The sequence below is a fragment of the Lineus longissimus genome, chromosome 4 (genome assembly GCF_910592395.1).
Source record: "Lineus longissimus chromosome 4, tnLinLong1.2, whole genome shotgun sequence".
In the NCBI taxonomy this organism is placed as follows: domain Eukaryota; kingdom Metazoa; phylum Nemertea; class Pilidiophora; order Heteronemertea; family Lineidae; genus Lineus; species Lineus longissimus.
The window spans coordinates 24,575,213-24,600,799 of NC_088311.1; the positions used below are offsets into that span (position 1 = coordinate 24,575,213).

Sequence of the window (25,587 nt, forward strand, 5' to 3'; positions counted from 1 at the left end):
GCACAATATTTTGTGTTGCATAAATATGCAACCAATATAGCTTGTTACTTCTGACCAGTTCAGTGTTTAAGGGAAAGGGTCCCCTCCCTATAAAACTTAGGCAAGAAAACCTTGTCCCTGAAATGTGTATAATAAACTGGGAACAAGGTTGTTTCATTGAATACATTTGGTGGCAAGGTGTGAAGCTGGAGGACGCAAAACCATCTCTTAAATGCAAATGAAAGAGGATTTTGAAGGAGTCATGCTGGTCTATTGGCTATGGTCTCTGACTATAGTGGTCTCTGACTATAGTGGTCTTTGACTATAGCGGTCTCTGACTATAGCGGTCTCTGACTATAGCGGTCTCTTGACTATAGCGGTCTCTTGACTATAGCGGTCTCTTGACTATAGCGGTCTCTGACTATAGCGGTCTCTGACTATAGCGGTCTCTGACTATAGCGGTCTCTGACTATAGCGGTCTCTGACTATAGCGGTCTCTGACTATAGCGGTCTCTGACTAAAGTGGTCTCCGACTATAGCGGTCTCCGACTATAGTGGTCTTTGACTATAGTGGTCTTTGACTATAGTGGTCTTTGACTATAGTGGTCTCTGACTATAGCGGTCTCTGACTATAGCGGTCTCTGACTATAGCGGTCTCTGACTATAGCGGTCTCCGACTATAGCGGTCTCCGACTATAGCGGTCTCTGACTATAGTGGTCTCTGACTATAGTGGTCTCTGACTATAGTGGTCTCTGACTTAGTGGTAATGATGTATCTGGTCTTATCCCCATAGTCGGCCTGACACTTGTTCATTTCTCCCACTGAAAAATGTAAAATTTACCAAAACTTTGAGTTTATTTAGAGTTTTGCAAACAAGTTTCAAGGCTTTTGGAATGTTCAACAATATGGGAGAAAGGGAAGGACACAGAAGCCGAGCTATGAACTAAACTACCCTCCAGTACTTCCATGACCAAGGAGAGACACCCGCAATCTTTCACTTGGATTCCATTCAGTCTACACTTTGCCACCAAGTAAAACTTGGAAAAGGAAGAACGCGCACTGACAAACGACAGCTGACAATGAATGCATGGATGTTGGTGTAATGGAGCCACAACTCACACATTGTTGCCTGTTTCCATTGGTAAGCTGAGTCGTATGAAAAAAACGGAAATTTTTACGGACAGAGACAGAATGGGGGAATAATAGATTTCTTAGTTGAACCACATGTATTAAGAATGAAAAATTTTGTGAGAAATAGCTGGAATAAAAGATAAAATGTTAAGATTTGTGCATAAATTCAATATGATTCGGTGCAGAAGATATCCAAGAGCAACACACAGATTATACATACATACACCAGTTACAGTTCCTCTGAACACACACTTTTCGAAAGGTGGAATGTCCTCACAGAGTTAAATTACAGTTTCATACCAAAAATGAATACATTCCTGCCAGGAATTGTCAAGGAGATGGGGCATTAAGCTCCAGACATTGTTGTAATAGACAAATCTTCACCTTCACAAATTGCTTTTTTCGAACAGACATAGAGTAATCATAGATGAAATCCACAAAAGTTCATCATTATTTAACTATACTGAAACAGGCGACTGTCGTCCATTGAAACGTGAGATGTAAAAAACATTGAATATGAAAAAGCTACATGTAAAGCTACATGTATCCCAATGCCAATTTCACATTTAGATCTTAAAGATTAAAACAAAATGTAACCAATTGATTCAACATTAAAGTTCCAAAACATATAAATATCAAAAATTTATCTAAAAATATACAGTAGCCCCAGTCAATAGCAATTTGGTATACGCCTTGCCCTGCCATTATAACCGTGTTTCAAACAGTTTCAAACTCTTTTGTTATTTTGCCAGCACGCATGATGGCTATACAATTCAGCTCCACCGGGATGTAAGCAAGTGACTGATGAGCAAGTTAGGGGAGCGACTCCAAGTCACCCCGTGCTTGACCAAGCCAACAAGATATCCTAGCAGACGTTACATTATTCACATTATTCATTATACCGCCAGCAGTCCTACCAATCTGTAAAGCATTGCAGTCGAACCCTTCACCAGTGTTAGTTTGTTAGAAGATAGAGCTCTCAGCAGTGAAACATAGCGATGCATAAAGCATGAGAAATTGGCTGAACCCTGAGTTGAATATTTCAAAGTCAAAATTCTGAAAAATTTCTCACACGTGGGGTCACACTGTGGGCCTGAATCATTATGTAAGACAACATTTCGCAGAATTTCCCAAGGCAACACCCACACCATTCTTCTACACCTTCTATACCTCATACCCACACATTCATCGTGCAAGACCAATCCACACACTGAATTCATTTAAAATACAAGAACTTCCAGTCTAAACAAGGGAAAGATCAAAACAGTGATTTTCAGGCCATTTTGGCATCGAGAAAAGGCCATTCCCCACCTTAGTACAGTGCAACCTCCCTTAGCGGACACCTCTCTATTAAGGACACTAGTTTTGGTCCCAAATTGGTTGTTTCCATTCAATTTGACCTCTCTAATGAGGGCACCTCTCTATTAAGGACAGCACTTGTCAGTCCCGAGGGTATGTTTTGACTGGAATTCTCCCACAGGTATTTGATGATCCACGAGAAGAAGTTAGTAGGGGATGAAAGCCAAACGCACCAGGCAAGCTACAGCTATACTCACATTTCCCTAGAAACAAAACAAGATGAACAGTTTTTAGTTTTGAATGGTTGCAATTTACACTGAAATGTTTACATTTGGGGAGAGGGTGAAAGACGTCAGTCAGAATGTATACCCTTATCATTCTAAAGAACAACCAAGGTGAAGTTGAGTTGAAGAGGGCTTTAATCAACGTTGAGCTCAATAACTCACAAATTTGAGGCACATGGTCATCTGAACTGAGAATGACAGTGCGAGATACAAAATGATCAAGATCTGAGTATACCAGCATATTTACTACCTCTGACCCTCAGTAGGAGTGATTTTTTACTGGCCGTCTTCATATAGTTCTCAGTGAGCGCTTAACCTACTGGTGTGCAATAGTGGTGATAGTCACGATTTACCATATCATTCAAAAAGAAACTATTGTGTAACTCGTACGAATGCAGTAGCATACTGATGATACAAGGCAGAATGCATGCATTAGTAATCAGAAGCTAAAACAGATAACAAAATAAATTGAAAAAAACTCATACCAAAAATCAACTCAATGAAAAAAATATCCATCCTGAAACCCTGCACCTGAGGAGATAAAGTTCAACACATATTATGAGATTGATTGGTCCAGGGAATGGCAAAGAACTGAGCAACAGGGTTGGCCTCAGTTGCTACAGGGCTTGGCACATTGTACAGATATTAATCTCCACACTCAAACAGTTGCCAACAGTGATATAGGACCTATGTGTTATGGGGAAGGCGGCAGAATAGAGGAGATCATTTATAACTGCCGATCATGCTTATGCTACCGATGACAAGTGAAACATAGTTCATATAGCTTCATACGGCATTATTATGTAAGATAGGCACACAGGGTTTGAAGCATTTTTACGCGTAACAGGTATTTGGTATTTTAAAACCAACTGCGTTAGTGGAAGGTGTGGGCACGCAAGGTCAAATGGGACATGGCCAATCGATAGTGACTGGCCAAAAATCCCATGAATGATGAACTTAACCGGTTTCTCAGTATGAGATTCCTCACTTAAAGTGTAGTTTTTGTCATTCTGGGGGGGGGGGCCGCAAGCAAGCAAAAATGTGTCTAACAATGAGGGTGATATGCTTATGTACACATATGGCAATGAGGGGTACCACTGTGGATGATAGCGTTACCGTAACCACCATTGATGATAGGGGGTACCACTGTGGATGTGTGGATGTTGGGGGGGGGGGGGGGGGGGTGCCATCCCTTTAGCCATGGGTGGAGAAAAACTTCAAATACTCACAGCCACAATAATTGTCTACTATTTCTGTAAGACACAAATGGATTCCATTAACAGGAATTCTGGCCTCATCATTATGTTTTAAGCTTATTTGTGTCAACTTGAGTTGAGGACCATTCTATCAATGGCTGTACTACTGCACATCACTTGTGAGTGGGATTTTCATTGGTCATTTAGTGCTGAGTGATATGGCCACTGGTTGGTTACGCTCCTGATAATAGGGAGGTTGAGAACAGCAACATCACAGATACTTAGATGTATTCAGATAGAACCCTGTAGAAAGAGGACAAACACCGATATCCATTCTAAGAACTGTACAGCTTGCACCACCATGAATCTGTAGGTTCATACAACGAACGATTCTGTAGTCGTTGTTTCTCCGGAGAGAATCAGATCATCAAAGAAATGAATAACATAGGCCTAGAATCATGAACCCATCAAGTGCATACGTAAATATACAATCATTGTAGAGGCCATTACCTCAACCAATAATGAATACATACCTCGGCCATTTTTGCCCCGATTAGAACCACCATTGCCACCGTTCTCATCCTCTTCTTCACTTGAGGCCTCTGCAAAATGAAGGAAATCCAAGTCAGAGTGAGTATCTCGTTATCACATTAGAGGGCAAAACACTTGTGCTATGTGTCTTACTGTGAATATGGGATGACCACCCCAAGAGGGAGGAGGATGCTCTCACAGCTTCTAGCTTCTAATGACATTGTGCAAATTGGAAATATGGACCAACCTGAATTCAACTCTTTCACTAACGACGACATAGCATTTGTCACAGAATCAGCCGCCACCAATAAATCATTCCGTAAACTTCGCATACTGCCCGTCTGTGTCTGGTTGAACGCTTGCCGCATATCGGAGCCAAAGCCGGACATAGACATGGAATCTCTCTCTCCTGGCGTGCTGGGCGAACTGCCGCTGCTCACCCCTCGGCCAGCTGGAATGGTTGGTGATTGACCGCTACGTGACCGAGGACTACTGCCCGGTGTTGATCGTGGAGAACCATGATTCTGAAAGTCAGGAAGATGCAGATTTGAATATTCTAAGTCTGTAGAAAAAGAAAAATGTATATTCGATCACTTTATTTGCCAAAATTGGAATCCTCTGGCCTGAATGGCTGGCTTGAGGTGGAGAAATGTCCAACAAAAAGCAGATAGTACGCGAACATTTGGCGATAACCCAAACCCCCAAGGCTTTGATATTCCTATGCCTCAGGTATGCTCCCTACGGGCTGCTGAAATATGGGATGAAACCAAGGCCCAGTGAGTCAACGATGTGCCTCTCCTCACCTTTAATAGTTTCATGAGCCCCTCCAACTGCACCATAAGTTCCCGCCTGCTATCCTGCAGTGACGACATTCTCCCCTCTAGCTCATCCTTCCGCTGCCGGAGCAGACGTAGCTCCGCTAACAACGTTGGGTTTCTCTGCACCTCCATACTGTGACGCGACGTCGACTCCTGTTCTATCCGTAGCCGCTGGATTTCATGCATTATGTCCCTGGAATATAAGGGATGTTTGTTGAACATGATTGTGATGACCAGCATATTTATGATACATATGACCTCAAATAGTTTGATCATAGTTTCAGCTGTTCCCCCATCCATGTCATGCAGTTACACAGTTCACACTCAGTTCAAAGTTATGTCACCAGATGGAATTACTCTCTGATCAGACTGATGGCCGCTGTTCAATGCTTAGCACTCGGAGGTCATATTGAAGACTGATTCAGTTGACAACTACAGTCAGATCAAAGCACAATTTCTGGTAAAACTCAGTGGAGACTGCAATCACCTGGTTGGTTCAATACTCTGTCATCAGGTGAAAGCACCTTCTGACCATAACAGAGGCTGGTAACTCACTGCTCTGTAAACGACCAAGCAGCATAGAAGAAGTTCATGTCCAAACAAACTCACGAACAGTCCTCTATTTGAGTACAGAATCTGACAATACTAAAAGCAGCAAAATGGGTCTTTTGGTGCCAAATTGCATACCCTGATTCACATGATCATTTTTGAGAAAAGTTTGAAATGAGTACCTGTTCTTCTGCTCGAGCTGAGAGATGAGTTCACGCTGGGCTTTACTCGACTCCAGGCTAAAATTGAGTTCCGTCGGGCTTCTTGCCTAAAAGGGTATGGACACAGCATTACTATCATGTTCCATATTCAAGGAACTGTGAACCCAGCAAACCATTCATTTTGCAATTGCTTTCAAGGAGGTTTCAAAAGTCCATTTTGGGGTAATATTTGAATGAGGGGTTAGGATGGTGCATAGAGTGATTAAATGAGAAGCTTGGTATCTTACTTGTTCTTTGCAGGATATAAGCAAAGTTGATAAAGAGTAAGGTAAAGCCATAGGTGAACATGAAGCTTATGGGTATGTACCATTAGAAGGAATTTCAATTCTTCCTTCCTACTTTAAAAGAGGTAAATACTTGATTAATTCATGTCAAAACACAAAACATGATTACTGCATGCAGCCATCACAAAAGTTATCCTGTTTCATAGGACAGTAAAACTGGAAGGTTACAATAAGCAAGACATACGCAAGCAGAGTTAGTATGTGAACCATTAGTTATGCGTTGAAACAAGGCCACGGTCAGAGAAAGAGAAACATGCTTAAATTCAAACCAGGAAGGACCAAGTAATCTATACTGTACTGGTCAACAGTAACAATTTGAGACCACGGAAGTGAAGCTTTCTGTGATGCTGTTCAAAGAGTCGCCCCCCCCCCTAAACATTGCAACTGACATAGGAAGCTTCTTTTGACGAGTACAGTACAATTTCTAGTGATAATAGAAAGGAATGTATGTAAACTGCTATTGTTACTGAAGCAGGGTATGAGGGAATGAATGGTTCTTTCTACCCTGGGAAATAAAAACTGTGTTTAACTTTGTTGAAAATAGCATTTCTATCAGGTCGGAGAATTTGCAGGCAAATTTGGGATCAGATAGTGTATGACAATGTGGCATTCTCTATGTTTTTTTTGGCACTGTAGGCATGGATATTTGAACAAATTTGGGAATTTTCATCCATCCAATGAAAAGAATTGCATTATGCGACTGTGAGGCTGTGATGAGAGTTATAAAGTGACTAGTGTTATCTGAACCTAACACCTAATTTCTAAAGTGAATAAAGGAAGTGATTACTTTCATGTGAAGTTGTGATGCCATTATTTTGCCAACTAATTGATAACATATGTACATGCATTTGTCTACTAACTAGTACCAGGTAAAGTTTTCCTGTATTTCCGAACAATAATAATAACACTCAAACATTTGATGCCAAAAACCTAAGATGGCACGAGATTGAATTGAAGCATGACAGTCTATCGGGAAAAGATCAGAATGCAAAAAAAACAATCATAGAAATCATTCGATGAAATCAAAAACTGGTCCTCACATCAATTTGTACTCGTTTGGGATTGTATCTCGGTTCAGATGATGTACTTGGTGTGCTCGCAACAGTAACTGTAGTGGGACACTGCAATAGCAAATCATAAACTCAAATATGGCTGAATAAAAGTCATAAACTTAAAGTATGCATTAGTGGGTGAAGAGAATACTTGGATACGACCACATGCACACAAAGTGCAGGGCACCCTTGAACCACTGACAAAATTTTCAAAGTTTTCAAACCCAATTTTTGAAATTCGAATTACCAAATCACCCATGCTTATGCATGATGTGTTTGTCAGTATTTCAAAGGTCGATATATGCCATAGATTCTTGTAAACGTCTCCCAGCAATATACACAGGACAAGGAATTGAAACTTCAAGCTGTTTTCTGCAAATCACTTTTGCGACATAATACAAGGCAATGTGCAGTTGTTGCACAGAACATCCAATGGTTTTACAGTTCTAGTCATGAGCAACATCCCTTGTTGCAACATACAACTGCCTCACCACAAAATACAAACTGCACATTGCGACTGGAGCTGGTACTACTAAACACGCCAGAGCAGGTCTCCAGTGGAATGTTCAACAGATGTTGCACTCGGCAAGGGAAGTTACCTCTGACCAGAACTGTATGTATTTGATGGCTGTGAACTAAACAGCCCCTAAAATGACAAGTGATCTGTCAATCAAAGTGTGTTCTTGCAGACAAATATGATTTGACTGTGACAGATGACAAACAAAGGTCATTAAGAATGAATGGCATATATCTCTTGAGTGGCAAGTGAACATCAATGTGGTAGACTTTCTCTGGTGTTGACAAGATCTTGATCGATAAGCTCATCATGGCCAGTAAGCTAATATGTATCACTAGTTAGGCTAGCCATTGGAGTTCTAGTTTCACACAAAAACTCATTGATTGAGGCCCACTGGAACAATCTGCTTTGAGGCTGCACGAAATTTGGGGGCAAATGGATCTTAATGGGTTGAAAGCACTCTTTTTGCCCTCAAATTTCAGCCAGCAACAAAGCATTGGGGCAAGTTTTTTGTCTATATCTGGCTGTTACCAGCATAGTTTCAACCACCACTCCTGACCCGATTGCATAAGGTGGTACTGGTTGAGGAATGTTTCTTTCTTTCTAATGTATGATTTTCTATGAATGCAGTGGGCCTTTAAGACTTATTCGATTCAGATCACGCCCACCAGAGTATAGGTTCTTAAAAGGTAATAAACACACATTAGCATAAAGCTGACTGAAGGCATGAACCGGGGTCAGACATTGAAATCTGCGGGGCACAGTAGCTGGGGGTCAAATGAGTTCCAAGTTCCCAAAGTTATTCAGTGATCGTGTGAAACACAGCGTAATCTGTCTCCTCAAAAGCTACAACCAGAGATAATAATGATACTGAGGATTCAAAGTTTGTAAAGGGCTCTGGTATATTGAGTTCAAGTTCAGGCAGATTACACTGTGTCTCATGAATTGAGTTAGGAAATTTGATATAATCACCAAACCAAACCCAGCACCCATTACCAGAACCAATTCCTACACGTCAACCAAACCCAGCACCCATTACCAGAACTAATTCCTACACGTCAACCAAACCCAGCACCCATTACCAGAACCAATTCCTACACGTCAACCAAACCCAGCACCCATTACCAGAACCAATTCCTACACGTCAACCAAACCCAGCACCCATTACCAGAACCAATTCCTGCAAGTCAACCAAACCCAGCACCCATTACCAGAACTAATTCCTACACGTCAACCAAACCCAGCACCCATTACCAGAACCAATTCCTACACGTCAACCAAACCCAGCACCCATTACCAGAACCAATTCCTACACGTCAACCAAACCCAGCACCCATTACCAGAACCAATTCCTACACGTCAACCAAACCCAGCACCCATTACCAGAACCAATTCCTACACGTCAACCAAACCCAGCAATAAGAGTTGAAATGCCACCCTCCTAAATCATTGTAAAGCAAATTCATCAACGAAAATCTTTGATTTTATCACAACATCTTATGTTTTACAAAAAGGTTACTGGAATGAAGTGGTAAATGACTTACAGCGTTTGTTGTATCTGCCGCCAACCGCGCGGCATATCGCGCAATCAGCCGATGTTCATCTTCAACTTTGTTGCAATCAAGGCTCTGCATTTTGCTTGGACTGAAAAACATGTCAGACATCATTAAAATTGTTCATCACTTGGCTTAGAATATAGAGTGTTAAGGATTTTAGTTGAAATAGCATCAAAGCAGCTAATTCAGATATGATAGTCAGATTATTTCACTTACCGAAAATACCAAGAGCCACTCCTGTATATGACACTCATTTTACCAATATATCCAGAGAACACTATGAAGTAATCCAAAGTGAATACACCAACAAGCAAAGAAATTGTCTGTGAAACACCAATGTGAAACTGAGTGTCCAAAATTCATTAATAGCAATGATGACAAATTTCATTACAGAATTTATCGGAAAGAAATTTGAACCGAATCCATCCAATGTCATCAGTTTGTACACAAGGACTACACGGAGAACCAACTACTGTTCATCTATACTTCCAACCAAATGGAACAAATAGAATAACAGTATAAGAATAACTTCCTAATGACACAGATTTGATATGAGGTGGACAATTGAGCATACAGATCTATCAACTGTGTATACACGAGAAACAAAGGTTTGTCTACATGGGCAGAGGGCTTGACTCAAGTAGCCTAGAAAGTGAGAGGGCCATTGAGTGGCACAATTATCGCCAATCACTGTTTACAACCGAGATAATGACCAACCTCGATTAGGCAACCCAAAATTGTCATTTGTTTATTTATGGCAAACATAGTAAACGGTTGTTGTTTTAGACTTTATTTGTTTGTGACCTGTCAGTTTTGTTTGTGGGCCGTGTAACTATATGTCTTTTCATCCCAGAAAAGGAAACCGCTAACTCTAACCCCCAATTCTGAACATACAAGAAGAGGTGACTAAAGCCCACAGGTTCGTCTATAATGACAGACAGCCAGCCAAGAGGACATTTCATATCAAAGGAGATCTCCGAATGACCTCACCTTTTCGTAGCTGATCCGCTGTCTTGTGACGAGAGGTCCTGGGAGTGAGTGTAGGAGCCTCCTTCATGGATGCCATTATGTACAGGGACTGGGGTCGGTGGCCTGCAAAAGAAGAAGAAGATAAATCCAAGCATAATTCCCTTTTACATCACATTCAATAACGGACCTACCATTCTGGTTCAAGGCTTGAAATGCAGCATCACAGAGTGGTATGAACATCCCACACTGCACGGAGCAGAAGCAAAACACTGAATCACACCTGAGGCATCCTTTTCCGCTCGGCCACGTAACTCACAAAATCTGCATCACTGAACCAATGAAACGCCTGTGTCTTTGTGGCGAAGACAAGTACAAACATGTTACAGATGAGTGGTCTGGGATGTCACACGAATGTTGATCAGAACTTACATTTGTAAGTGTTCACAACTGTTCCTGTAGTTGAGTAAGCTAACATGAACAGTGTGTCTCCCTTCAGATTTGAATGAATATGATTTTCTAATATAAGCACTACTTCTATATAACAAGCATCATAGCAAAGCTAAGGGACAATCTCCGAATTGTTTGATGCCAGAGATTACTCATCTTGAACACAAGGTTTTGAGATTGCCAAGTCAATCACCTCTGTGGAGCCTGATAGTGGTGAAGCAAATGCATGAGTGTCAGGCTGAGCCTTATATTCTAGATTAAAAGGAGTACAAGACCATGAGGGTCAGGATAGAGAATACCGAACGAGTTTAGTCTCTGGGAGAAGCTCTCATTACTGGTACTCAAAGAATCATCAGTTGTTTATAATCCATGATACTAAGAACCTCCCTTATTAGTCTCTTGAGGAGGATGGGGTAGAGCTAGAGAGACTTGACATGTTTAATCTTTTCTGGTACTGGGGAATCTTGAGATGGTCCCTCAGGGAAGAGCAGACACAAACAACAATTGCAATCAATTATTAGCTATCATCCTCACACATCTTTCTAACGAGAATAGACAACAGTCACTGTCTGTTTCTTTGAAACATGAACATCATATTATATATACTTGTGAAAGTTGGATGCTAATTATAGGTTGCCAGAAATAATTGCATTCCAGCTCACCATTTTGGGTTTTCTGGATGGACAGAGGGTTCCATTTTAAAATCATGTCCATATATAACATACAAGATTGGTCTGCCAGGATGGTTTGGAGGAAATTGAAGCACATAACAACTGTACTCAAAGAGTTGCCCTGGTTGCCAGTGATATCGAGGATCATCCACCTCAAAGTAGTTTACCAAAAACCTTTTCAATATCACCAAAGAGGCGTATATCCACAGCATGATACCATGACATGATATGAGTTTCAATAGCAAAGATACCTGAGAAGACTAGTAGCTCGTCTCGTGCAAGGTGTTGGCCACGTATCCAACCTGAGACCTGAGTACATCCACACAAACCCAGGCATGCTGACACCTGATATTCTCAAAAAGGCAAACGTAAGAGTTTTTGAATTGGTTTATCCGAGCCCCATGGATTGTTATGTCAGAGCTATGTTCTGAATAAAGATCATCTATTCCAAAGAAGTGTTAGGTTTATCCACATGAAATACAAACGAACTGAAATTGATAAATCCAAATGGTATTGGTATATCCAAATATGATCTTTCTCATCCAAATGTTCAAATATCCAAATAAATCCGCATGCAGTTTTCAACACAGCAATAAGTGCTGAGATTGTGAACGTTTCCCTAACACGTACAGACCATGCTTTACCTCTTTGTACATGAACAACATTCTCAACCAACTAAATCAAAATGCCTAACCAAGCATCTATCAATGCAACTGTACTTCCTACATTTTAGCATATTTTCCACATCATGCTAGCACATTGAGAATTTGTTTCCTGAAAATGTCTAAATTTATCAATAAACTTTTGTTAACAAATGTATTTTAGCCGACACCATGTCAAACAGCCCTTCAAATTGACAGACACTTTGGCACGCGTTTCCTTTTGAACTTTTCAATAATTTGAAATTCAAACGCTTTTGACTTTGACATTTTGACATTCACAGGAATGAAATTAGGTGTAGCCATGCACACTCGAGTGAGTCGTGCCGAGTTTAGCAAAACAGCTATTTCTCTCAAAAGCTTTTTTCAGATTCCAGAACATGAAATACATGACAAAGTACTTACACTATGTTGGATAAGTCTATCGTTTTCTCGGGCGTCTCAGGGAAATGTGGTATTCGATTGTTTGGGGGTTTGGCGGGCACACACCGGAATGACTTCCGAATGGAATGTCCAAGCTGTTTAGAAGGCGACTGCTGAAACAAGGAACGGTAAACAGCAAACTGATTTCTTTTGTTTGACAACCTTAGGTCGGACATCTTACCATGGGTTTACTGAGCAACTATACCTGAAATTTGAAACTCGATATGAAAACTCACCAAAAATCTTCAAAGTTTGCAGGTTGTGATTCACAGAGTTTGTGATATCGCCAAGATTGTCAGATGCACCAGAGCCACAAAATGGAAAGTTGCAGTTTTGTTTCCGGGAATACGACGTGAAGACATGATGCATGGCCAGTGAGAGGTGACTCAGGTGCATGGATAGACTCGGTTACTGGCATTGCAATGTCAGTTCTGGCATGCAATCAGTGATTTTCCAGGGCCATAATCATACCGGACCATTGTTCAACTATCTTCCACCTCCATGAGTATTTTCAAACAAGCAGGAAGAAGACAGTTATAATATCAAGAAGGGTCTTCATTGAACATTCAATACACCTCTTTCTGATGAGTACCGCCTGTGGTTAAGTGGCCGAACCTTGGCGAGCTATGGGGTCAGCCTCTGTTGATTCTGACGTCACAACTGACGTAGTGTAGGAAACATCAAAGGCTGGTCACATAAGTCAGCCATTTTGTTCCCCCACAGCAATGCTCCACAACAGGGGGCACTGATGACAAAGTGGTGAATCTTGAAAAAAACACTCAGAGAGAACAGACATAAGAGATCGACATATAACATTTGACCTAAATCAGAATGTTTAGAAAATCTTCATTTCTAAATTACTAACATCAACGGAAATTAAAATCGGGATAAGTAAACCGAGAGTTTATATGTTGAGTCCCGTATTTTTTAGAATTCCAATGTATACTTAGCGCTATAATCTACAAAGCAGTTGGGAGGAGAGCATTCAATGAAATCAGAAGTGATAGTTATCAACAAATAAAAGAGCAGACCTTGTGTCATTTTCATGTTTTGTTTTGCTTTGCTTATAGTAAACAATTGTCAGGCTATCAGGGACAGTGATTTTGGTCCCAAATTGTCCATTTCTATGATTTGACCTTCGTAATCAGGTCACCTCTATGTTTAGGACAGCATTTTTCAGTAGCAACCGTGTCCATAATGGAGAGGTTCTATTGTCTAACCATCCATATGCCCTTAAAGTGACACACAATCCATTTTATGAGGAGCCATCAGGCACTATCTTGATATCCTACCAGCTGACAGAAGATATCAGCTGCAGGTACTTAATTGACAGATACCAAAAACAATTTGAGATGGCTCCTCTTCTGAATTGTTCTTTATGGAGCATTCAACATTGACAGGATGAAATAAATATACAGGTTGAGGATGATAATAGCCAGCTACAATACATTCCATCCCAGGTTGGAACAAGCCTCTCTTCTGCACTAAAATCACATGTAACCACTCTATACTGTGCAGGTCAAAAGTAACATATCATATTACACACAGCAGGACATTCAACATGCACATCCGATATTGGCCGAGGTGAATGACAAGTGCTGTAGACAAGGTTGCATTATTCATGCAAAGAGAGTGTTTGTTCTGACCAGCACAGTAACAATACATGTCAGCAGGTAACCAACCTGAGATGGAACAGAATTTACAGATATGTCATTAGGGGTGGGATTAGCAACTTAAATGGGGTTAAAGGTCCAGTGATCTGGTATGGTTACTAGATAATATGACAACAGTCTGGAAAGTTCTGGCAAAAATATCAATTTGCCAATTCTATGAAATTCTCCAGGCTTGGTGCAAAAGTTGGTAAAACTATTGATGATGTTATATAGCTCGATTTTACAACTTCCCAGACTGATTGCGTCATTTAGTGCCTAGAATAAGAACAAAATGAAAGTAACCAATTAAACGAGGTGTTATGTATAATGCTTTCATTATAAGTGAGTGATAGGTCAGGGCTATTAACTTCATGAATATTGATCTGTGCAATTATGATTGAAAGTTAGAGCAGGAATGTCCTATACCCTGGGGACTGGTCCAGTTGGTTTCGTAGCCTGGGATTCTTACAATTAAACTGAGTCATAACATAAGAGTTATGTTAACAAAAGTTATATAAGTTCACTTATGAGAGATCTTTGTTCCATCAAAACACACAGGGCAAATCTAAAAGTGATGTCAGCACCAAGGTCTATATTTTGGTTGTGTAGAAACACAAAAATAAAAAAATCAACAAAACTGAAACGCTCAAGTCCTCAACAAAATTCTCAAAGAGTATGGCAGGTGAAACAACCTCATTCCCAGGGTTCTTCACGGTCCCTGGGAGGAGGCCGCAGGTGAACAGAAAACATTCAAAGTTTCTAAGAGCCGCTGGCAGTAGGCTCTGTTAAAGCCAAGCTGTGAACAAATCTGTGGCAAGTGCCGTCACTGAAAGCAGGGAGGCACAGGCTTCCTACTCGCACAGGAAACTTGCATTAAACACTCGGAGACATCTACTGACGATAAAGAGAAACATTATAACCCCAGCAATCAAACCCAGACGAATATCAAAATTGTCGTTATATGTCCTTATTTGGCCTGTTTCAAACAACTTTATTGCAATCTAGCTATTCAAGGCCGAACCACAGTGCTCACACTGCTGCTTTCTCAGGGCCAATAAACTTCCGATCATGACAGAGGGAGTGTCGCGTGTCCCAATGGGTTACATCAGACATGTCAAGAACAAGGTATAACATGTCTGAGGTCAGGCAATACGCGATCTGTTGCTTGCTCGGAAGTTAACTGGCTCTAAAAGTGCAATTTTTCAACATCATAAGTGCTCTCATTGGGCCTTGAACAAAAGTAGCAAGTCTAGTATTGAAGAATCAGCAAGTCTGAATCTTTCACCAAATGCTCAGATGCAAATCAAGACCACACAACTTGTACTCCATGTAACACATGTAAATATCATCACAAACATACCACAAGAATAATCGTGAAGACAATGTGAATGTAGTAAAACTGTAAAATCACAACTCGTGAAGACGCTTTGACTTGAACAACGCAGTGTTTCGTGTTCCACAGCACCTCCATAACTACAATACAGTATAGTAAACACCATAACACCAATGCAACATGTTGTATTGTATCATTAGCTACATTTCAGAACAGTCAACCGAGATTGATTCTAATTGACCTTAATTGACCGTTCTATTTTACTCCAAGTGAGCTATGATATCGAGCTAACTGAATCTGAGGCATGTGCCAAAGTGAACCTAGTTACTCTAGAGAAATAAGATTTACCCAAACAGTGATTTTAGCTACCCAAGTGAAATACAATCGACCCAAGCAGTTGACCTAGCTACCGTATTGAACTGAGATCCACCAAACAAATGGACCTAACTACCATAGTGAACTGAGATCTACCAAACAAGTGGACCTAGTTACCATAGTGAACTGAGATCTACCAAACAAGTGGACCTAGTTACCATAGTGAACTGAGATCTGCCCAAGTAGTGGACCTAGCTACCATAGTGAACTGCTCTACCAAAGTAGTGGACGTATCTACCGTAGTAAACTAAGATATCCACTGAAGTCCTTGTTACTAGTCCTAGAATGTTTAGTGCAAGCTTCAAAAGCAGAGTGGGAAGGCAGCGCTCCGTTTGTACTAATGTGAAAAGTGGCAAAACTGAACATGTTCAACGAGTCATTGCACAACCTTCAACACAATTACCTGGTTATCTATCTCAGGGTCGGCTTGGCTTTTAGCTGACTGAAATGTGAAATGTTGTAATCGAATACAGTTGTGGGAAGGTTTAGCCCTTGTGAACATTGATGACCCTTTTCTAGCAGCCCAGTAAAAGATGTCTTTACCATGATAAATCTATCATCTACTATCATGAAATCATCATTTACCAAGGTGAAAACATCTTTTACTGAGGTAAAATCATCATTTACCATGGTGAAAATATTAACTTTTTTAAGGGGATGGTCAGTGAATTAGCTGGTTATGTGTTGTATTTTGCAATGTGAGCATGAAAACAGTTGGTTTTCTCACCACGAAAGGGATAAAATTTAGAGCTCACAAATACCTTGCAAAAAATGGCTGGAAAATCTCCTCACTCACTGGAAAAAAGTGTTAGATGCCAAGTTGTGAAAGCATTGGCAGATATTTAACATAAGTAACAACTGTAATTCAGGCAGGGCAAGTTATATAGTCTTGAAAACAGGGTCGGTATCAAATGCAAAGAAATTATTGACTAGCTTGCATGTTTTCTGAGTTCCATTTTTAGGAACGTGCAATGTGCCATGCACTTTAAGTCAGGCGGGCAGCATGAGCAAATTTGGGTAAAAATACAGGCTTTCTATACGTGAACTTGATTTCTCAAACTCTATATCCCAGAGCATTCTAGACTAAAGACTGACTTAAATACTGGCTCATTGGAAATTAGTTCCATCTCAGATTTGATTCTATGTTGCTGATGAGGTGCAAGTGCTAAGTGCATGAAAACCAAAGGTATAATAGCTGGTGTCAAACTCTTTAAGGACTGAAGGTGACTCTCATAGGTGGATCCCGGTGGTGTACTGGTTAAGGAGTCCGGCTTTTAATCCAAGGGTCATGGGTTCGAACCCCAGCCTGGTCTCTTTGTCCTTCATAGGTCGGCTCAGGTATGCACTGAAATGATGGCCCAGATTGCATCTGTGGCGACATATGATTATGACAGCTGTTGTGAACTGGTTATGTACAGACCCTGGTTAGCCCTACGGAAAAATCATTGAAAGTGGGCATGGAATTTTGAAATAAGCCTTGATATTGACCAGGATCCACCGCTATCCTGGATCCACCCCTGACTCTGCCACTAAAAGTAAACCAAAATGCCTTAGAATGACCTTTGTGAGTTTCCTCAGCAGACGCAACACCAGGGAACCAAAAGCATCTGTAATTTTGGTGTGAAAAATTGCTCAGTCCCTAAAAAGTTTACCTAGGCTAAATGTGGCATGCAGCGGAGGGTCAACAAAACCACAGCAGTACACTAAAAGCAATACACAATCTTATCCCAAAGCCACTTTTAAGGCACCAAACTCATTTAAAATAAACTCATGTGGGAACACCATAGCGGCATTCATTACTCCCAACAAAATTGCACATATCACAATTCCAGACTTAGGGGAGTGTTTTCTCCAGTTGGGGTTGTGATCAGGTCAAATGTCTAGCCTACCTAATTTTTGAAAATGTAATCTAAACAACGCACGATGCATCAAACTGATAACGATCAACCTTTCAAAGGCTATAGTCGATTTCACAATGTGTAACTATGCTCTCATGACTCTTTCCCAACATGCCCCCTTCTAATGATCCATTGAGCTCTGTAGCATCTTGTTCCATCAAGAGCTTACATTGACGGCAACTCTAGAACTCCAAGATGCCAAGAAGAGCAAAGTTACCCAAGCATTTGCAAACTCATTCAGCCTAGCTTGAAGGCAAGCTCACAAAATCTGACTCAAAAGTGAACTCTATGGAATGAAAACACCATTTTGTGCCCTCGGTCAATCAGCTGCTGATTTATGTACAAACAGCAACCACTTTAGCTAATATGGTTTCAGTAAACCTGCCCTGAAGTTACACTACATATGAAGATGAGCCCTTTCTTTTAAAGCTTAATAGGTTTTCAGGAAAATGAGACCCTTGCTGGCTGGAAGTTGGTTCCTTTGCGTAAAGTTCAAAGAGAGACTTTGACACCTTAGTCTGAATGTATCAGCAGATGAGTAACCAAGGCAACTCAAATATCACCAACCACACCAGTAACCTTGACCCATACTTACATAAGAGGAATACTCCTTCATCTCATGCTCGTTGCTATGGTTACCTGACGTTCGACCTCGCCAGAAACAGTCCTGGCATAAATGATAATTATAACACCGCTGGCATTTGTAACGGAACCCCATAAACGACTCCCGATGGCAGCCCTCACACTGGATCGGATGAAAGACTGAAATCGATAGATAAATAAACTTTAGACACCTACTGGCTCATTTTTACCATTAGGATTTTTACCGCACACCGTCTGTACATGTGCGGAGTAGCATGCAATTGACTTTGTTCTGAGAGGAAGACTGCTGTGAAAAGTAGTTGTTATTTTTGTGTTTGTTGATCTAACCTCTGTCTCCCTCCAAGCTTTGAGCAGCTCATAATGGGAGTTAAAGACAATGAGGGTCTGGATGCACAAACATTAAACTGAACAGGTATCCTAAATTTGTTCATAACCGATATCTCACTTTGCTTAACCATACCATTTTCTACGGCTGACATCCGGTGTAATATCGGTAACCACATAAGACACTGGGGACCAGGTTCAGACATCAGCGTATCAAGGAAGTCATTGACTGTAACTTTGCTCCTCTGAAAATAAGAAGCAGAGTAGATTATTTCTTCCTATCCCAGAAAGAATCATTGCACCTCAAGGTTGTCTGCACTCCAAATCCAAAACCATTTTGGCATGAACTCACAGATTAAAACCAGTCTTGCACAGCAATTTAGGTTGACAGCTACTTAATCTGGATATGCTTGGTAGAATTACCCTTTGCCAGTCAAGATATCTCACCAATCTTCGTATACTAACCCCATCGAAACATGATCTTGAAGCACTTTCGCTGTATCCAAAGGAAGGTCCCTCATAGACAGCAGACGGAAGGGCCAGAATATCCTTGAGATAATCCTCAAACTTCTGACGAACGAGGAAGCCATTGGTGTCCGAGACTTGAGTAAAAACATCTGAAACAGAACAGATTGAGCTATCATAAAGCTATTAAGCTATAAGCTATCGTATCCACTACAAATACAGACTATGAATCTGGACAATCAATGAAGGGAACCTTTCTCAAAGTCATTTTCCTTGCTATTTCAATACATTTTCCCACTGTTTCCAAGACTTCATCATCATCATATCAATACCAGCATTGTAAACCTATTGGGTTTTGGCTGGAGATATGGAGTACACTATAGGCTAGTGTCCACCTTTTGTGGGATCTTTTACTTGCCCTGGCATAGACACTCAGGTACAATGGACCACAGATTTTCATCTCATCTGAAAAGACTCCCGACCTGTTTTTGTTTCAGAGAAATGACAATGGTATATCGACATTTCGGACGGGCTGAACCACGAAGATGGAATAGCAATGTTTCCGAATACTTACATCGTAATTTATCCATGAGCTTTCCCGCACACAGTGTGGATAAGGCCACTTTGACTGATAACACTCGCACCTTCCCTCGACTTTCTCTGCAATCACAACAAAAATGTGGGTTAGACAGATACTGAGATTGAGAGAGCTAACCAGACGATTTATCAGACGGTCTCAGTTGGTTCATTATCAACATGTGACACGAGGGAAAACCTGACAAATGTCTAATTTGCCTAATTTCATCCCTGTCCTGATGCACACAGTTGAGACCACTCTAGGGAGAAGCATGTCTGCCAATATGGGGACGACCATGACTGTGGTATACCCGTTTATTGAGAAATCTAGAATGGCACCCAAAATGCATCTGACTTCACCCTTATGATGTAGTGTCAATCGGACAGCATCTTGAGACAACCAAAATGTATGTTTAGATATCATTTGAATCATTTGGTCAATCATAAAAGCGAAGGATTCTGGTGAAGGCTGCAGCAAAGAGTCACTGAATCCTGAGCACAATCAAGCCAACAGATTCAGCTCAGGCGAGGAATCTTCTTTTTTCTCGACTGTTCCTGTCATATCTAATAAAGCCCAACCTAATTATTTATCAGGCCAATATCTACCGCCTCGGACTAAATAGCTACTGAATTACCCTGGTGACATGAAATATTGGTTTTTTCTTTGACCAAGATATGTTGCCATGGTTCATTATCAAACTGACCTGACTCTGGGGAAATAAGTCATCCGATATGGAATGTGAAACAGTTCTTTTCTCCGACAAATCAACACAGATAAATCAAAGCTATATTTTGCAGGAAGATAAGGGAAGTTTTTAGCAAATGTAGATGTGGACAATATCATGATATGACCCATTGATCTGAAGTCCATTTCATTATCATCTCACTTTGCCATTCTCTACGACTTGGCCGGTACCCCAAACGTTTTCAGCTCGACTGAATGGGATGAACAGCTGGCTGTGTTTAACTTAGTGCTGACAACTCAGGAAACATCTCGGGGACACCAGTATCATCCTATATACAGCTATGCTATCCCTTTCCATTATCCATTATCCATATCCGATAACAATAGTTGCATTAGGGAGGACATCACAAACCAAATGTCAGGGTTTGTTATCATCAGAGCTGTCCTTTTCAAACACACAAGGGGTGGACAAAGCTTTGTGAGATGTTGTCTCACATGATCTGAATGAAGGAAATGAGCAACAACAAGAGGCAACGTCAAAGACTCAGGTGACACATATCCTTTTTTCCCTGTCAGTCCCTATTATGTCCTTCTTAACATTCTCAGCTAACCCACCATCTCATTCGATTATTGCAAAAGTAGCTACAGGAATGTGCTCATCCAAAAAAATCCCCCCAGCTGTTTCCATCCGACCCAACACTGGCCATGTCCACAGAGACTGCTGACAGGCAGCATGGCCTAAATAATTTGCCTGCCCCCCAAAAACACTCTGGCTGCTTCCACTCAGCTAAACTTGCCATGTCTGCTGACATCTGGTATTGCTGTTGCAGCTCGAAGTTTCCTCAGCCCCAAAAATCACGTGGCGATAATTTCATAGCCACAGCAGACACTTACTTGTCATAGCAGTAGAGTAACCAATTAAGCAAGAGGTTTATGGAATAGTCAATGTTGATCTGTTGCGTGTTGGGTAAACGTTTGTTGAGCTGGCAGAAGATACTAGACAGGAGGGATTCTACACGTGTCACGTTCACGTCGATGTTCGGTTCAAGGGTGTTGAAGCCATTCTCTCGGAATGCTTCGATGACGTTCCATATATCGACGAGGTGGACTGAAACGAGACAGGGGAGATCACAGTGAGATGGAGGCAGAAGATGCAACATATCAGCACAGAAACAGCTGAAATGTACAGTGTGATGCTACATGTGGTGGTGTATATATGGCAGCAAGTAGGGGTACCAGGTCCAAGTCCTGTCTTAAAGTGAGAACCTGCTACCCCTCTTCATTCACTATAAAGGTTTTTCATCAGACCCCAATCATACTACCAACAAGTAAAGTTGGACTAATTTAATATCAAAGTATATCTTGATTGCTTCCTATAAGTTGCATATTCCCCTAACAATATTAGGTCTTGTAACATGGACATCATGTTGCACAAATTGTGTTTACTCTTACAGCAGGTTGCCTGAACCTAATTGTTTTTGACATCTTCATTAGATACGAGCATTCCTCGCGACCATTTGGCAGTTTGCCGAGGCCCTCGTCCTCATTCGCAGTAACTCGCTTTTGCAAATCCCTATTGATCATGCCGCGCTGAGGAGAGGTCCACTCCCACTTCTCACCCTTTGATGGCCGGGGCTATATATGAGGGCCACGGGAACTCCAAGTGTTGTGTTCACTGATTCCTGGCCGAAACACATGCTGCATACATCGACATGATGGAGGGCCTGCACAGCCCCGTTCTCCTGAAGTGTAACTAAGTAACATGAACAAGGACACACACAACACTTGAATGATACTTACGGTTTATCTTCTTCTGTATAAACCTGAGCTTGCATGCTGTTCGATATGTTGCGAATCGTATCACATCAAAATTCTGGGCCCCTGCAAACGAAAAGACAACAAATGGGAAATTTGAATTTAAGCGACAAAAAGCAGAGAACCAAAATCCATTTTCATTATGATTCAGATTCAGTTAGGAGGAGCTCTTTCATCTCTAAAGTAAGGGGCGATATTTTTAATGCAATGTTCCATCTCGACAAGTTTACGGAAAGATTAGTGTTAAAGAGCATGAGGTTTTCACCAGAAGTATTTACTGGTGTATTCATATTGCCCAGTAATATTACAAGTAATCTCACACAGTTTATTTTTCCAAAAGTATTAGTTTCAGATCGATTCGAACCTCGGACATGTTTGACTGTATCAAGAGTGACATACATAGTAACCATGGTTACTGCCACTATGGCAACACATATAATCCTATCCAACCTTATTATGACAATCCTAATACTACAAAATGTAATAAAACACATCATTGAATGAAACTCAAGAGACGCAAATGACGATGAGTTTTATCTTCAATTTCTAATAAATCTGGTATCAAAATCCAATTGGTAAATAACCCAGGAGAAGACCCCAACTAGATCGGCTGAGATGATGGGAGCAGGAGCGTGCAGGGATCAGTCTAAGAGCATCCCTGCTGCATCCTGATGGAAGGCTGAATAACAACACTAACACCTCAGCATGGCTACCAAAGTCAAGTGTCCTGATATTCCATTTCATTGCATGAAACCTCCACAGAACTGATAATCAGCATCAAATAACTGTATAAAACTTCTTTTTTATAGCAGAGTCTGACACCGTCGTTTCAATATGTTCTTTCGTTTTGAAGCTGAAGTCAGCTTTATAGAGGATTTTATAGTTTTCAACCTATATGGGGAGGGGGCTGACATCCAGTTTCCAGACGCAGCTACTTGATATTCCATATATATTTGGAGAGGGGATTCGGCTGACTTCGTGTTCACTGGGCTATGGCCGGCTTTCAATGCCCACCACTCATGCCTATGGAATTATTTTAAGTCAGAGATATCACTTATGATTAAGTCCCATCATGTTGTTTGCTGCCTGAATCACTCTCGTCAAGTGTATTCAATGTGTTAACAACACTTGATCTTTTAATTATTATCATTTCTCTTTGGGACATATGGAATCATAAAGGAGTGATCATAATTAAATGACTCATTTGTGGACACAGCTCTGTCTAGAGGCTTGACGTCGCAAAGAATCTTGGGTGCGGCAACATTATCAACATGGGCCCGTTGGCCAGGATCCATCTTTGGCCCTCAAAGTTTCACATCCCTACACCTTCGGATTATTCGCAAATCAAAGACCTATATTAGCAAGTGAGCTTACAACATAGCAGTGTCTCAGCCAGGGCAAGCAAAATCTTGAGATGTTTTTGATGGACTCCCCCTGGGTGAAGATCGAGTCACTACATGCCAATAACCCCACTTGTTACTCGGCCGTTTCGGGACAAACTTTCACAGTGGCGATCACAGAAGATGAGGCGGAGCAAATTGAGACCATGTTATGCCACAGCTACAACGCTATCAATGCTGCAAGACGTACATTACATAAACCGTTTTTTCTTTATTCATGTTCTATGTTTGCCAGAGATTAACTGTAAAGTAAACTGCTAATAAAATATGCTTGCTGGCAATTCAGGGAGCGAGACTAATGGATCAGACACCATACAAACGTTCAGACATGGACGTCAGCACCAGGCAGCAAACATTTGTGTGATTTATCGCCACATAATCAAGTTATCAAAACATTCCTTGGTTGTTCAATGTATCCATAATGGAATGTTGGTTCATTTTAAGCCAAAAAAAAGTGAAAAAAATATTTGTAATAGAAATTTTTTCATCAGTCAGTTCAAAATTTTGAAAAATTTTGCTAGTCAAAAAAGTTTTGGGATTGATGGGATTGGTGATGTTGGTTCATTTTGAGCAAAAAAAAAGTGAAAAAAATATTTGTAATTTTTGCAGAATTTTTATTCAAATCAGGCCAGAGCTACTTCTCGGAACAAAGGCTATTGGGATGGTCGCTCCACCGGGCCTGAAAGAGTTGGCTTCAGCTTGTTTTAATCAATTTACTGTCGACGCCTGCATCAGCCTGAGAATGCTGGCGGACCAAACATAACGTCGAAAATCAATTTCCTGCTTTGCTACTATCAATGTATCCTTGATTAATGATTGGCAAGCCAAAAATCGTTAGACTGACACAAAATGTACAGTGTATGGATCGATGTGATCTCTCCATCAAAGAGATCATCTTACTCCCATGCTGTTGGCCCACTTTGTGTGAGTCAAAGTCTCGGTTTCCCCACCCATGCTCATGCCGATCGACTGTCATTGTTGTCATCGTTACATCCATCCTTTGAAAGGAGAGGACTTAAGGATTGACGTTCACCGCGGGTAAGTCAGCATGCCCATGCTAATCTTCCTCACAAGTCTATTCTGTGGGCTGTGAAAATAAGGGGGGACCTCCAACTACCTGTTCCTTCAATACGGGTCTGCTTGAGCTTAACATGACTCTGTTGTAATGGAAACGACTGACCTTACCATCACAGGGGACACCACTAACCCAATAAGTCTCATTTGAACATAGTCAAAACCAGAAGGCCTGGATAAGAGTCATGAGGCAAACAGCCCCAAATCAATGCTCAACCGGACCATGCAAAAGAGATAATGATAATCCCTTTAACTCTGATGCAGACTTCCCTACAATGAAATAACTCTCAACTGAATATCTCAAATCAATCTTTCATTTGTGGATGAAATTGATGTAAATCAATGTCTCTTTTTCTAAAACTAACCTTTTTGTATCAGGTTTAGCCAGAAAGATAGATTTTCATTAAAACAACCTGATTTGATTTTGTTAAGAAACTGACACCAATCCATAAAACACTTGATCGAAATTTCGTCTATTTTTACGATGTTGAAGGGGATGCATCTTGGGAATGGGACGTGTGATTTTGATTAATGCTCACCGCATCAATCATTATGCTGAAGGAACATCGACTTTAAATCGTATTTACTCAGATTTCTTGTATTGATAGACGGTCATTGACTCTGGGAGACGAGTGCAGTGATATATAGGGGATGTGTCATCTGATCTCTTGTATGGATTGACTGCTGAAGAGTGGTTTGGACTTGCTAGTACCGACTTGCACTAGCTGAGCCTCTGACCTATGACCTTCCAAACTCAACTTGAAGGCTCTTCAACTCTGCCAATGGTTGCGACTGTCTTT

The 25,587-nt window shown here is 41.0% G+C and overlaps 1 protein-coding gene across 14 annotated transcripts in view; it reads right to left on the bottom strand.

Moving 5' to 3' along the window:
• Positions 1-25,587, bottom strand: part of LOC135487041 (dystrobrevin beta-like) — a 59,846-nt gene that overhangs the window by 3,992 nt on the left and 30,267 nt on the right. For 4 of the 14 annotated variants that reach the window (XM_064770349.1, XM_064770336.1, XM_064770350.1 and 1 more), the window contains 16 exons: positions 22,299-22,379; positions 21,393-21,606; positions 19,812-19,897; positions 19,238-19,389; positions 18,894-19,017; positions 18,441-18,607; positions 16,351-16,389; positions 12,570-12,700; positions 10,409-10,510; positions 9,407-9,506; positions 7,334-7,414; positions 5,971-6,056; positions 5,225-5,432; positions 4,669-4,945; positions 4,424-4,492; positions 1,100-1,126 (listed from right to left, as the gene is read on the bottom strand). In XM_064770349.1, the coding sequence (XP_064626419.1) occupies positions 1,100-1,126; positions 4,424-4,492; positions 4,669-4,945; positions 5,225-5,432; positions 5,971-6,056; positions 7,334-7,414; positions 9,407-9,506; positions 10,409-10,510; positions 12,570-12,700; positions 16,351-16,389; positions 18,441-18,607; positions 18,894-19,017; positions 19,238-19,389; positions 19,812-19,897; positions 21,393-21,606; positions 22,299-22,379 (1,944 nt within the window). Of the gene's footprint in view, positions 1-1,033; positions 2,674-3,923; positions 3,948-4,423; positions 4,493-4,668; positions 4,946-5,224; positions 5,433-5,970; positions 6,057-7,333; positions 7,415-9,406; positions 9,507-10,408; positions 10,511-12,569; positions 12,701-16,350; positions 16,390-18,440; positions 18,608-18,893; positions 19,018-19,237; positions 19,390-19,811; positions 19,898-21,392; positions 21,607-22,298; positions 22,380-25,587 lie in introns of those variants that run through there. The other 10 variants (XM_064770345.1, XM_064770337.1, XM_064770338.1 and 7 more) reach the window with 10 other exon arrangements.